Source organism: Pelodiscus sinensis, chromosome 13 (assembly GCF_052426305.1).
Source record: "Pelodiscus sinensis isolate ZL-2025 chromosome 13, ASM5242630v1, whole genome shotgun sequence".
NCBI lineage: Eukaryota > Metazoa > Chordata > Testudines > Trionychidae > Pelodiscus > Pelodiscus sinensis.
Genome location: NC_143064.1, coordinates 3,728,935 through 3,743,206, shown reverse-complemented (window position 1 = coordinate 3,743,206; position 14,272 = coordinate 3,728,935). Strand labels below are relative to the sequence as shown.

General features: G+C 58.4%; 1 protein-coding gene across 13 annotated transcripts in view; it reads left to right on the top strand.

The window, feature by feature from the left end:
* The window catches only part of MBNL3 (muscleblind like splicing regulator 3), a 125,139-nt gene that overhangs the window by 76,803 nt on the left and 34,064 nt on the right, over positions 1 to 14,272 (top strand). For all 13 annotated transcript variants that reach the window (XR_016350607.1, XR_016350606.1, XM_089781805.1 and 10 more), the window contains one exon: positions 3,651 to 3,815. Coding sequence is in view for 11 of the 13 variants with exons in the window: in XM_089781805.1 (XP_089637931.1) it covers positions 3,651 to 3,815 (165 nt within the window). In the remaining 2 variants the exon portion in view is untranslated. The remainder of the gene's footprint in view (positions 1 to 3,650; positions 3,816 to 14,272) is intronic.

The window sequence follows — 14,272 nt, the reverse complement described above, 5'->3', positions numbered from 1 at the left end:
TGCTGGCTGTGAGAGAAAGGGCAGCGGTGAATCAGCACCCATATTGCAGCAGCCTCTCCGGGCGTGTGACTCCATTCTCTGTGGACATCCACGGGAAGTACAGCGGCAGGAGCCGCGGTTCCGCGGGCAAGCTGGCTTGGGCACATGGCTGTGTGGAGAACATAGAAACGTCCCTTCCTTCGCCTCGTGTCGGGCTGTGAGCCAAGGGCAAGCCCTCCGGGGAAGGGGCTTCCACTGGGTGTGTGTGCGGCCTGCAGCGCCGTGGGGCCGCCAGGCAATGCCGCGACAGCCCGGGGAGACGCGTGGTCGCTGAGCCGTGCGTGTGCCGGGCTCATTCGAACCGCCCCGCGCAGCTCCGCCAGAGCCGAGCACACGCCTGCCACGTGCGGGGTGGAGGCAGGTAGCGCGGAGACCAGCTGCTTGGCGTGCGGGGGACGACGTCGGACTCGCCGGAGGATGGGCCTCGGAGCCGCTAGTTGAGGCGCGACTTGGTAGCCGGGGGATGGGGGAGGGCGACGGGTGCTCCGCTAAAATCAATACCCGCGTGGCGGAGAAAGGCAGGGCAAAGCCATCGTAAGGAAACGCCCGCAGGTGCTGCTGCCACGGAGAGGGCATCGAGCGTGGCGCTGGATTTTCCGGTGTGTGCCGATGGGGAGAGCGAGAGCGAGCCCTGGCTGTAGTGAGGCTTCCTCTGTGACACAGCTTCCCTCAGGCTGGAGCCGGCATCGGCTGCAGGTAGGATGATGGGTGGATCCCAGGGGTCCAATGGTGAAGGCATCAGCCTCTAGAGCCTGGGATTGTGGGATCAGGCCAACACCAGCCTCTCCAGCTCTGGAAGCTTTTCAGTGAACGTCTCAGTGCTGTGCTGAAAAGTCAGATAGCCCAACATGCTGCCTGTTCCCGGTGCTGCTGCAGTCATTGGGGAGCCAGAAACCAACCCCGCCCCGTTGCCTCAGTTTCCCCCCCACAAAATGGGCATAAGACATTAACCCAAGTGGGATGAACTGGGCCTTGTGCATGCAGAGCTTCGATAATAGAGGGCCATGGGCCAGGCGGAGGGTGTCCGTTCATTTGTGGATGATGGCTGTGCGCTACACCATGAGCTGAAGGAATGGCCGTGCAGAGAATTTCGGATCTGGTCGGATTCCATTTCTGCAGCGTATTTACAGGAAACATAGCTCATAAAAATACCATTCAAAATGTGAACCCAGTGTTTGGCTGCTCTGGGTTAGAACCTCATGTCCCTACAGACAGTGTCTGTTTCCAGAGTGGCTGACCCAGGATAATGGCAAATAACTCATTATGCTCATATTCTCTGGTGCTGAGGGCTACAGAGAAATCTTGTTGGGGAGATGTACAGGGAGACTCACCTTGGCACGGGAACCTTACTCCAGGACGGTGTTTAGCGGAGCCTTCCTGGGTTTGGAATGGGCGCCATGTGAAAAGAGATTAAAGACTGAGACTTTTCAGCTTAGAAAAGAGGAGACTAAGGGGAGTTATGAGAGAGGTCCATAAAATCATGACAGGTGTGGGGAAAGTGAATAAGGAAAAGTTATTGACTTGTTCCCATAACATAAGAACAAGGGTATAAGTAAGAGGTAGTGGGTTTACAACAAACAAAAGGAAGGGGTTTTTTAAAAAAATGCAGCACATAGTTAACCTGTGGAACTCCTTGCCAGAGGATGTTGTGAAGACCAGGGCTTTAACAGGGTTCAAACAAGAGCTAAATAGATTTGAAGGTCCATCAAAGGCTATTATCCAGGACGGGCAGGGATGGTGTCGCAGGCCTCTGTTTGTCAGAAGCTGGGAATGGGGGACAGGAGAGGGATCGCATGAGGATTTCCTGTTCTGTTCTTCCCTCTGGGGACCTGGCATTGGCCACTGTCAGCAGACAGGACCCTGGGCTACATGGACCTTTGGCCTGATCCAGTTTGGCCGCTCTGATGTTCTTATGAGCTACCAGGCTCCCGGCTGTGCCGTCCGTGCGGGGCACGGTGAACCGGAGAGTGTGACCGATGAGCGGGACAAACCAGCAGAGACTATCCAGGCACTTAATTGCCCTTCCTTGGGCAGCCATAGGCACCAGTGCGACGTGCCTGTAGGACGCTGCCGACTGGGGACATTGCCTGCGTGCTCGCTGCACCAGGGGCTGGGGAGGGGAGTCCTGACCCCATGCCCGCCCCAGCGCCCAAGCTGCCACTCGGCGCTAGCAAGCCGCGGGGCGCCGGCGCTTTGCCTGCGCGAGGGCAGTCTCCTGCAGGGTCGGAGTGCGGTTCCTCCCTCTCAACAGAGGGGATTGAATCTCTCCCCCTTCGCAGAGCCGGTGGGAAAAGGCCTGTGCATTTCTGCCCCCTTGCAGCGGTTCCCAGGCATGGAGCAAATCCGGCTCCTTTCTGGGGAGGAGCCGCCCCACCTGCCTGCTCGTTGGGGAGCCAGAGGTAGCAGCTGTCTCTCAGCCTGTGTTTAAGGGCAGCAGTGCAACTATATCCAGGAGCCACAGGGGCCTGTTTTTCCCTAAACCGGAACCTCCTTCATGTCACCAGATCTGTTCTCAAGAGGTGGTTGCAGCAGATCCAGCAGCCAGGACTGGGGACCAGCCTTGGGGCTAGCGTCTGGTTTGGTGGGCCTGGAGCTGGCGGCAAGGGGGGGCTGTCCAGGGCTGGCAATGGAGGGGTCAGCATCTGGCAAGCCTGGCCAGGGTCGGCAGCCCGGAGGGACCAGCTGAGCCAGAAGCGGAGCCGGCGGCAGGTTGGGGACCTCCGCTTGGTCCAGCAAATTCCCTCGTTCAGGACCGGTGAGGTCCCAAGTGGGCCGGACCAGGGAGGCCCAATCTGTAATTTTCTGGGCGCACCAGAAAGTTGGTGGCCCATGCGGGTGCTCACACTGTCGGTGGTGATGCTGTTCAACCAAGCGACATTTTCGAGCGGCTTTTGGAACCGGGCGGGATCATCTCAACCGATATTAAATGACGTGAGGGCACCACGCGTGCACTGCTCGGGAGTCCTTGCCGTTCTCAGCGTGGTGTGAAAAGAAAAATCGAGCAATTCATGGCCCGGCCGTTGTATTATTGTTTTTAATAAAAGGAAATAGTTAAAACGGGGCTGGTTTTCCCTCTTCCCTGTGGTACCAAACACCCTGCAATGGTTCACACAGAGAGCATTCTGTACTTTTCCCCATAGGGGTAGGTTTAGCTCGTACTTTCCACTCAGGTCTTCCCAGGGGCTGGCGGCCTCTGTTTCACTTTTGTATACTAGTAGGTTTCACTTTCAGCTACGATACAGCAGCCCAATGAGCTCGTGTTTGGTTCCCAGAGCCCCAGAACAATGAAAAAATATTTTTTGCTGTTGCTGTTTTTATTGCTCATGAAAATATTTCAGTTTGTATTCGGCTGTGACGGACACCCTGGCTTAAGTGTAATGTGCTGCCGTCCCCATCACAGTGTGGCAGTGGTAGAATTGCTTGTTTCCACGTCACTGCTGCAGCCGTATAGAAATCTAACAGATGGCTTTAAAAAAGGAGGCGAAATAGCTGGGCAGAACGCTCCACTTCGCCGGTCGTTTTGTTACAGTTCTCCAAACACATCCATAATTGATTCTCTCCCAGCCCCCTGCGTGGGACCGTCACTGAAATACTGCTTCATTATTTTTCAGGGCCGGTGTACTCGGGAGAACTGCAAATATCTTCACCCTCCCCCGCACTTAAAAACACAGCTCGAAATAAATGGACGCAACAACCTGATCCAGCAAAAGACAGCAGCCGCCATGTTCGCACAGCAGATGCAGTTCATGCTACCCGGCGCTCAGCTACAGCCAATTGTAAGTGACCGAACTGACGGAGGATCTTCTTTCGGTGCAGGCTGCTTTCATGCTGAGCCACGCTGGCACCGGCCCTACGGCCGGCCCGGCTTGTACGCGTGAACTGGGGGGCACCACGCTGACATGCTCGAGAATCCGTGCAGATACACGGGGCTGTCCATGGGGATCCTGTGGGAGGATTGGATCCCATAGTGTACGTCTAAACTACAGAGGGTTTTTTTCCCCCCAAAAGAGGATATGCAAATTCGGTGGGAATTTGCATATCTTCTTCCAATCTCACTTTTGAACGAGGATCTTTCAAAAGTGGAAGTAGTCTGGATGCATTTGGGGGGGGGGGGGGGCCCTGTTTCGAAAAAACGTAAACCTCATTTTTTAAGGAAGAGATGGGTTTTTTTTCCGAAAAAGGCGTCCCCCCCCCCCCCCAGAAAAAAACGTGTCCGGACTACTTCCACTTTCAAAAGAGAGATCAGAAGAAGCTATGCAAATTCCCACTCAATTTGCATATTCTTTCGTAAACAGAACGTAAACTAGATCTAGCCTTTGTGAGCCCTACTGAATCGGGGACAGTCTGTGGGGAGATGGGTCTGCCTGCTGCCCTAGTATGAGCACAGGGCCGGGAGCCGGTGGGTGAAGGCTCTGCCGTTCAGCCGCCTGCCTTGCATTGGGTGACGCGGTGGGGCCTGCGCTTGCAGGCGGGTTTGCTCCCCTCGGAGGCTCCCGGCAGCTCTCTGTTTTAGGCCCCGCGCCCGGGGCATCAGCTTGCTGTTGGTTGCGCAAGGTACAGAGGGAGAAGAAACTCCACCGTCTTTCCCTGAGTGGAAGTGGGGGAGTGGGTGTTGGGGGGGACCCAGGCCCCACCCCCTGCTCCGGGTTCCAGCCCGGTGATAGCAGCTGCCTGCGTGAGTCCCCGACACCTGCCACGAGGCTGCTCCAGCTACTTCCCCTGCCCCTTCCTTCTCTGCTCGCCCTCCACTTGGTGCTGGCTTCCTCCTGCTCCCGGCAGCACCTCCCGCCCCCAGCTGCAGGGAAGTTCCTTTTCTAGCCAGTCTCAACCGGCCTCGTTAATTGAGCCCAGGTGTTCTAATTAGCCCAGGCGCACCTGACTCTGCAGGCCTACTCAGTCAGCCCCAGGGGCTCAACTGCCCCGATTGCTCTGCTGGTTCTAGACCAGCCCCGCCCGGTTACCCTGGGAACCGAGATCTGCTTCCTCTGAGGCACCTCTGCCTCCCCTCCTATCCGTTTGTACCCCTCTGCCCTGACTGTCGCGGCCGGCGTAGCTCGCAGAAAGGCCCGGTCCAGTTGTCGGAGCACAGAGCAGGCTTGTAGGGGCTCCAGTATAGCCGTGCTGGCTCCTCCGCCCGGCACGCCGCTGGCCCTCCTTTCCTGGTGCCCCCCCAGCGGTGACCTTCTCGGGCCGTGCGCGATAGCAAAGATTAGGGGGCCAGCCAGAGCGACAGGACCCAAGGCAGCCAGTCTTCCCTCAGGTCATTTCACATGCGGGGTCTGGCGTGAGCCCCCCGTGCCACTAGCCCCTATGTAGAGACCCAGACTGTGCCGGTGCCAGCGGGTCTCCGACCGGCAGAGGCCGTGGATGAGTGGAGAAGCCGTGACGGCCTGAGCACCCTCTGTCGTGTTGGGTTTTGTTTGGACGTCAGTACTTCTGAGGTGATAGCACCACCAACCGCACACTTTTGTTTGGGGGGAGGGGTAGCTCAGTGGTTTGAGCATTGGCCTGCTAAACCCAGGGTTGTGAGTTCAATCCTTGCAAAGGGATTGGGGCAAAAATCTGTCAGGGATGATACTTGGTCCTGCTGTGAGGGCAGGGGACTGGACTCAATGACCTTTCAAGGTCCCTTCCAGTTCTAGGAGATAGGCAATCTCCATTAATTTACTTCCCCAAGGCCCGAATTGAGAGTCCCAGCCCCATTCTGGTCGGTGTTGTGTGCACCTAACCAAAGCTAACTCCTGCCCCAACCAGCTCCCAGGCGAAGAACTACACCAGTTCGGTGCAATGTTGGCTTCAGTTGCCCCGGCGCAGGCTGGTGCCTTTATTAAATGCAAGTCCCTTGTAACGCCATCCACGGGATGAGGGGCGATTTGCTTTTCTCCAGAGAGGGGAAGGAAAAGGGGTGGGAAGCACCTGTCTGGGAACGGAGCAGTCCAGCCGCTGCCTGCCCAGGCATTAGCCGGATGCATCGGTGCGAGGTGTGTTGGGTGAGGCTGTGCTTAGGGATGTAAAAATAGTAACCGTGTGACCGAGCAAAATTCTGTCAGTGACACAATGAATGGTGTTACCTGGGGATGTAGGCGTGAGGAGGGCGAGGTACTGGAGCGTTCCCGGCCCCACGGGTGGCGGGCACCCCGCTCCAGCCAAGTGGTCTGCTGGCCCGTGCGATCCCTAGCAGAGTTTAACCAGTAGCAGGAACTGTGAAGCGTCAGCGTTGAGCCTCTAAACTCCGGGACTCTGGTCCGGGGATATTGCTGGACCAGAGAGCCCCAGCTGCCCGGTTTCAGAAGTGCAGACCGAGCTGGGCTGGCAGCGAGGAGCACAGGCCAAGCCGGGGCTAGAGGCAGCCAGGCCAGGAGCGCAGCCCCGCTGAGGCTGGCGCTGTGGGAAGCACCGCCTCGATCGGGGCTGGCACGGTGGGGGCTGGCGGCAGGAGGCAGGGAGCGCAGCCCCAGCTGGGAGCAGAGCCCTACAGCTGGGCAGGGAGCCTTGACCTCCCCTTATCAGAGGGGTCGCCGTGTTCGTCTGGATCTGCAAAAGCGACACGGAGTCCTGTGGCACCTTATAGACTTAACAGATTGTTGGAGCACGAGCTTTCGTGGGCAGAGACCCACTTCCTCAGATGCATGTAGTGGGAATTCCAGGGGCAGGTATCAATATACAGGCAGACTCTGGTTTGGGACCACTCAGGTGCCCAGGAGCCGGACAAGGGAGGTTCGACTGTAGTTAGCTGGTTAAACGCTTACACCTCCAGCCGTGCTAGCGGTGCTGACGCTGCTGGTTACCGTGCGTGGAAGAGGGAGGAGCAGCGGCTGGTGGGTGTCGGAGGCTCCCTGAATGCCCCTCAGACATCGGCAGCGTTAGAAATCGAAATACGTGAGGTGCAGGTTCTTTACCAGGCAGGTGATTGATCCTGGAGCCACTTGCTTCGGGCCGTGGAAGAGTCCTGCTGTCCCTTCGCCAAGCCACAGGCCTGGGGCAGTATTGAGGTGGCCTGTCTGCGGTAGGCAGGTCAGCCCAGCTGACTGCTACAGCCTGGGACTCGGCAAAATCCTTCCCCTCGCAATGCTGGTGCCTCTGTGCAAAACGGGATTTTAGTTCAAGACCCGGCTCTGTGGCCAGGTGAGCCACGTGGATGAAGGAGCCGCGTCTCCTCGCGGGGACGTGGGCGGCGTTTCCTCCCGGGCGGAAGGATCGCGTCAGTTTTCAGCCTTATTGCAAACGGCGCGTTAACGTGGTGAGGGCGAGTTTCAGCAGGGGAAATCGGCGGCTGCTTGCTGCGCCGGTGACACGGTACAACTTAATGAACTCAGCGCCGAGTTCTGCCCGTCGGTGCGCATGCGAGACTTGAGGGCAGCTTTTCTTAGGTGCCCATCCCCATGGCGTTTGGCCCCTCGTGGGCTTCAGTGCAGGTACCCTCGCCACGCCCTGCAGGGGAAGAGGTGTTTCCCAGGTGAGCAATGGAGGCCCAAAGACACTGAAGTGCCCCAGGTCCCACAGAAGAGAGTTTGAACCCAGATCTGCTGTGAACCTGCCCAGGAAGGTTAGTCAGCCTCTGAGCTAGGTCCCCATTCACAAGAGGGGCGCAGACCAAAAGACTCGCTGTCCCTTCCGAAGTGCTAACAGCAGAGGACAGGTGTCCGTAGAAGGAAATGCTGAATTCCCGGAAACGGTCCCTGTGGGATTTACTCTGAGCCCTATGTCCCAGCTGGGGGGTTTCCTCCATCGGGCATTCACAATAGGAGGTTATCTGAGCGACTCGGAAGAGCTTTGGGATTCCCCTTGGGAAAATTCACATTTTTCCCATCATGAAATCTGCGGGACAGATTCGTTCCTAGTGTAAATCCGTGTATCTTAGGAACGTTGCCTGAATGTGGTCCCTGGTGTCCAGTGGATGCCTCGTTACAGAAGTAAGCATAACGGGCGAGCGGGATGTCCGGGTTTGGAACTAAACTTGGCAAGATGTGTCTGTCTAAGGTCAGGTCTACCCTGGGGGAGAAAGTCGACCTAAGAGACACGACTCCAGCTAGGCAAATAGCATGGGTGAGTTGACGTAACTTAAGTCGAATTTCCAGGGTGTCTCTATTGCCGGAGGTCGATGGGAGAAACTCTCCAGTCGATTCCCCTTTCTTGCAATGCCAGATGGGGGCATCATCCTTACTGGACCTGCGAAATTGAACCCCGGAAGATTGATTGATTGGAGAGGGATGTAAAATCCCATTTAATTGATTAACCGGTTAAACATATTGTTTAACAGGTTCACTGATGAAAGGGAGGGTGCAGGGGAGCCGCTGGGCTAGAGCGGCCCACCCGCCGCAGGACGTCGGGGCAGCCCCTGCTGTGGGGCACCTGGGCCTGCCGCAGACAGACCCCTATCTGTGAGGTGCCCTAGCCCGTCATAGACAGGGGCTGCTCCAGATGACCAGAACAGCCCCTGCCCACAGTGGGCCCCCCAGCCCCCTCCCCAGTTAACTGGTTAAACTTTCACGTCCCTAACTCCAGAGCGTGGATCTTGGGGTAAGAGTAGAGAGGTCCTAGGGAAGAAGGAAAAGTAGTTGCCTCTTGTTCGTTCGCTGCTTCCCAGAAGGCCTGCAGTGAAAAGTGCCCCCTTTTTTCCCTTCTTTCTGGCATCTGCAGAAGGCAGAGAGGTGGGGTGGGTCCCCGTGGCCTAATGGATCAGGCATCAACTTCCAGAGCCTGGGATTGTGGGCCCAAGCCCTAGCCACCCCCACCCAGCCTCCCTAGGGCTGAAAGCGCAGGTCAGCTGTCATGCTGATTCCAAATTACTCCACTTGGTTTACCTCAGCTTCAGGACAGGCAGGAGCGTGCCCCCTCCTCGGGGTTCCCGCAGACACCGACAGCAGAGGCAGGGGCGGGTCCCTCTTCGGGACACAACCTCCTTTCTTCAGAGCAGGAAGGGTTATAGTAGCTGCAGTGCGAGAAGAAATCCCTCATGGAACAGCACGTCCTGCCCTAAGCTTGCTCTCAGACCCAGCTCCTCTGCGCGGCGCCCTCGGAGTGCCGTCCCTGCCCGACGTGGTCTGCCGGCGTGAGCTGGGGGTGGCAGGTATCGGGGTGACTGTCCAGCTCCGAGCCCAGTGCTGTTCAGTAGCCACGGCCAGGCCGAGAAGCAGAGCGGTGTGAGGCATTATCTAGTATTACACGGTAGCCACGGCCAGGCCGAGAAGCAGAGCGGTGTGAGGCATTATCTAGTATTACACGGTAGCCACGGCCAGGCCGAGAAGCAGATCTAGTGTTGCAAAGTGCTGCAGTCCAAGCTATTTTGGACAGGAAATCAATTCACAGCATGAAGCGGAGTGTTCCCCTCGCATGGGTATTTATAGCTGCCTCTGGGTTTGTCCCGCCGGGAGAGCAAACCGGGCCAAGACACTAGTTAAAATCTTCTCCTCCTCTGAGCTCGTGGGGTAAATAGTACTCAGGGCAAGTTTTGGAAGCCCAACCCAAACTTGGGGTGGAAAATCCTGCTTTAAAAGTTAACCGGTTAAACAGAATCCGGTTAACCAGTTAACTGGGATCCCATGGGTTGCCTAGTAAGGGTGATGCTTACCAGTTAACCGGTTACCTGTTAATGTCCCTAACCCAAATGTTAATTGTTGGCTTCAGCGAGGTCTGTGGGCATCTGGAGCAAGTTGTCTTCAGAGTTTGAATAGTTTGGGAGGGGTTGGGGTCTAGTTTCACTGTCGCTCCCTGTCGTTGCCGCCCTTCTTCGCTACCAATGGAGCTGTGTCTGGCCGAGGGAGGAGCGTCGCTAGCTGCGCCTCACGCCGGGAAACCTGACCACGGAGAGGGACGTTGTGTTCTTGTCTCTGATTTCTCACACGCTCGTTTCTGGTAGCGCGAGTCTGCTCTCCTAGGCAGGCAAGCGTCCACGAGAAACGCTGCACTTCAGAGCCAGCTCCTCAGCCCGCTCCCGTCTTTCGCGTATCTCCAGTGGAGTTCAAGCGAGCGGAGCGTCTGCCCGACACACAACAATAATCTGTCGGGTCAAAGACGTGCTTGTCCCTTCCAGGCCCACGAACCGTTGACATGAAGGAGTCAGCAGATCGGGCACTGGAACTGTCAAGACACGTCTTGACACACTTCAATTCCCATCCTAACTGTGCCACTGACCAGCCCTATAACCTTGGGCATGTCGCTTCATCTCTCTCTGGGCCTTTGTTTTCCTTTGAGCCCTTTGTAAGCTCTTTCAGGTGCTCTCTTTCCTCCTGTAAGTACAGTATCTAGCACGCCTCATCTTCCAGAGCTTATCTGCAGTGACGTGCCCTCCATCTCGCTGGCTTTGGTCGCTCTAATCCAGGCAGTTTTCGGCTGTGGACAGACCCGAGCCGTTACTGGGCTGTGTGGGCTACCCGTAGGGCCTGCTTAGCCGGGCTCTGTCCTCTTCAGCCTAACGTGGTTCTGCATTTATATCGGGGATCCCAGTAATTTTCGTATCCTTCCCTCTTGGGATGGGAGGCAGCTCCTTTGCTTGGGTCGGTAATGGCATTTCCTAGATGGGGCCAGTTTCAGGGCTGTGTTTATCACAACAGCACCTCCCTTTCACGCCCCGGTGGCTTTGCACTAGCCAGAGCAGGTTTTCTGTTAGGGAAATTCAGCGCCGCTCCAAATCTGTTCAACAAGTTAACCCTTCCCGCAGCCTGCAGAACACCTGGGCTCCCTCTAAGCTGAGCACTTGGGTGGCTGCCCAGGAGGGATTCCAGTGCTGCCCGGCTGATTAGCAGAGCCCCCACAGCTGGCAGCAGCCCACAACATGTGTTTCTATGGGTGGTGCACGTCCACACATGCCTTGGTGCGCAGAACAAAAATTATTCTGCACACAGGTGGAAAAAATTAGAAGGAACCTGGCAGAACCCCCCTGCCATTCAGATACTGCCTGTTTGCCACACTCTTGCTCCCACGCTGCTTTCCGAGGTGCTGCCCTGCCGCTGGGCTCACAGTGTTTCACGCCTCGGAAAAAGCTGCACTTGAGAATCCACAAAGGAACGTTTGACATTGGACAGCCCAGACCCGCTGGCCGGCTGGACAATGGAGGCTTTCTCTGGAAGCTGCATTTGTGCTGCTTTTCCGCACTGGCGTCCTGTCATTCCTTCTCTGGTTATTCCTCTGCTGGCACCCAGTGCCCTGTCACTTTGATCCCTGCCCCCCCGGGTCAGGTAGAGCCCCTCCCCCCCCAGGTCCTGCCCACCCTCTGCGTCTCTGCCAGCCAGCTTTGCTCGCCCGCCCGTCTTCCCTTTCCCGAGCTGTGAGCAGCCGAGGTCTTTCGAGGGCCTCACGTACAGCTTTGCTCTCCCCGTGCTCAGGAGCCGGGCAGGCGTCCTGTGCCAGGCGCGTTTTGTTTCCAGTTTGCGAAGGAGGAAATGGAGGTTGTCTCCTTCGTTCCATCGAGCTCGGTTAGCGGCTGATTTCAGCGGCTCTCCCCACTAGGCCTGCTTGCTGCCTGCCTCACTGAATGGCTCCCGAAGAACGGCTTCTTCCCGCCGCTCGCCGCAGCCCAGCTGGGCTTTACTGTGCTGCCGTTGCCTTTAGTATCCATGAGCCGACGGTCTCGCTGGTCTGTGTCAACTAACCACATGAATTCTTAGCAGTTGCACGGCTATTCGACAGTCCCCGGGGGCAGGGCCGGCAGCCAGTGCGCTCCGACCCACCCCCAGGGAGCCCCCTGTCACCCCTCACTGCTGCCTCTGCCTCGGGGTGTCAGCTGGGAGCCGGTCCACGAAGGGAGCCAGTTTAAAAACCAGCCCCCTCGTGCACTGGCTGCCCATGGACCTGCACCACTGCCACTGATACAGAGGCAGCAGCGCGAGGTGACAGCAGCCTCTATCTGTGGGGGGTCCGAGCGCCCCACCGACAGAGGCTGCTGCAGGGGGCAGGGAGAGTGGGTGGCCCCGCAGAGCGGGTGCTGGGAGGAACCCGGGGGTCCTGCAGGGCTGCTGGCTGGGGGCCACCTAAGTAAGCGCCTCTTGGCCAGAGCCTGCCTCTAGCACCCCATCCCCGCCCTGCACCCCGACTTCTTGCCCCGAGTCACCACCCCAAACCCTCTGCACCTCCCTCCCCGCTCACAACTCCCTCCCAAACCCTGCACTCTCTCCTGCACCCCTCCCCCAGGCCAGAATCCTCTCCTGCACCCCAACTCCCACCCCAGATCACAGCCTCCTGCTTCACCCACACTCCCTCTCCTGCACCCCAGTCCCCCACCCCGGTACCCTGCTCCCTCTCCGTAGGAAGAATTTTGGAGTGCTGCCCCCCCACACACACACATCAAAAATGATTCTCCCGCCCCGGTGTACAAGGAGTTTGTTGCATTTAGGTCAGGGAGGAGGCCGGCACAGAGAACTCCCAGGGATTTCCAGGAGGACAGAACCCGGCCAGCAGTCTTTGCTCCTGGTAACGGTGCCGGAGCCAGGGAATGAGAGAGCCTCTTTCCCTTGCAAAACCCAACACCTTCAGCCCCCCCGACCCCGGCCATTTGTACAGGGCACTTTTCAGGGCATTAACCACACGGGTCTGCTTGGGCTTGGGTCGGCCTGGGAGTCGCCGCTGCTGTGCCAGTCGGTGGTGTCCGTGTGACAAAGCCAGCGCTGGCAGGCCTGAAAGGATGCCCTTCGGCTGCTTGGCCAGGCTGCCAGAGAAGGGTGAAATGGGGCGGGCTGCAAGGTCCATGGCCAGGGCGGCGCCGGCAGCTGGCCACGGGAGAATGAATGGGAAGCGTCTGCTTTTCTCAGAGCCCTGGGGCAGGGTGGGGGGTTCAGGGAGCCGCGCTGGAGTGTGGGGGGTACCCGGGGAATGTGCGCCTGGTGCCCTCCTGAGAATCGGGGAAACCAACGTGCCTGTCTCCCGCAGCAATGAAAAGACATGCATCCCCTTGCACACGCCTGTGCACGTGTGTGTGTGCGTGTGTGCATGTGCACGTGTGTGTGTGCGTGTGCGCATGTGCACGTGTGTGTATTTACTTCTTCAGTCCAGCCACGCTCTGCCGTGCTCAGGGCCGGGATGCCGGGGCAGAGGTGAATGTGACTCCACCTTTCAGTTCCCCGCTCCTGGCAGACACGGTGGGCCGAGCTGAGGGCGCCTGGCAGAGAGCCGGCCGTGTCAGCTCCACGCCGCTGGGACGCGGGATGCTGAAAACCGGTTCTCGCTGTAACCGTGTGGCCGTGAGATGGGAGCGGTCACGTGGTTTTATGGGTGGCTGCCCGGGAGCGGGCTGCCAGCCAGTGCGTTCCCAGCTGCCAGCCCCACTCCTGGGAGCCGGCGTGTAGCCGTTTGGGTAACCCATCCCTCCTGCTGCCTGATCCAGCTGCAAACTGGCCGTCGGACGAGAGCCAAGGGCCGTAACGGGTGAGCCACTGAGGCCCTCTGCCTGGGGAAGTGAGAGAGGAGATGAGCTGGGCCAGACCGGGGGGGGTGTCTCAGAATAACGTGGCATGGGCGCACGGCCTGTTCTAGGCACTCAAGCCCTCCTCTTGGCTTGCCAGCGCAGTGCCTGTTTCCTGTGGCGCGGACGTGGCCTTCCCCCTTTCCCAGCCCCCTTTGCTCCACCCGCGCCCGCGTGTGTTTGGAAATCGGCGTCTCCCCGCTCGGGCAGGGCCCGGCTTTGCGTGAAGGGCCGGGCGGGAGCAGGACGTGTCTCGGGGCCCACCTTCCAGTGCTTGGAGAAACGTGGAGCCGATGGTTTGGAGTTTCCGTGGGAACGTTCCCCCGTTACGTTCCTTCCCACCGTGGCCACGTCTTCAGGCCCACTGCCTCCCCTCCTGAACCACGGGCATCTGCGGGCTCTGGGCCGGTTCCTCTCCCTGCCCTCCTCCCCCCGGGCGGAACATCCTTCCTTCACGTCTGACCCAGGGCCTCTGTGGGGCACGCCCTGGGCTCAGCTGAGGCGCAAAACAGCCCCGCATCTAGCTCAAAGGCTCCCCTCCAGGGTTTTCCCTGCCTGGGTGATGTCGCAGCTTCCCTGCCAATCCAGGACAGCTGTTCCGTTCCCAGAAACCAGGGCAGGGCTGATGTGCACGCACTGGCGCTCCCGTGGGCGGGAGACGCTGGGGCCAGTGTGGCCAAGTGTGCCCATAAAACATGGGCTGCGTCGAGTGCTTGACCGGTGCTGTGAGGACGGAGCCCATTGCGAGCGTCTCTGGAAAAGGATTAGCACTGTAGATGCCAGCAGACGTGTAACGGGTGCCGCTGTCACTGCTAGCGCCTCTCCAAAACTGAACCC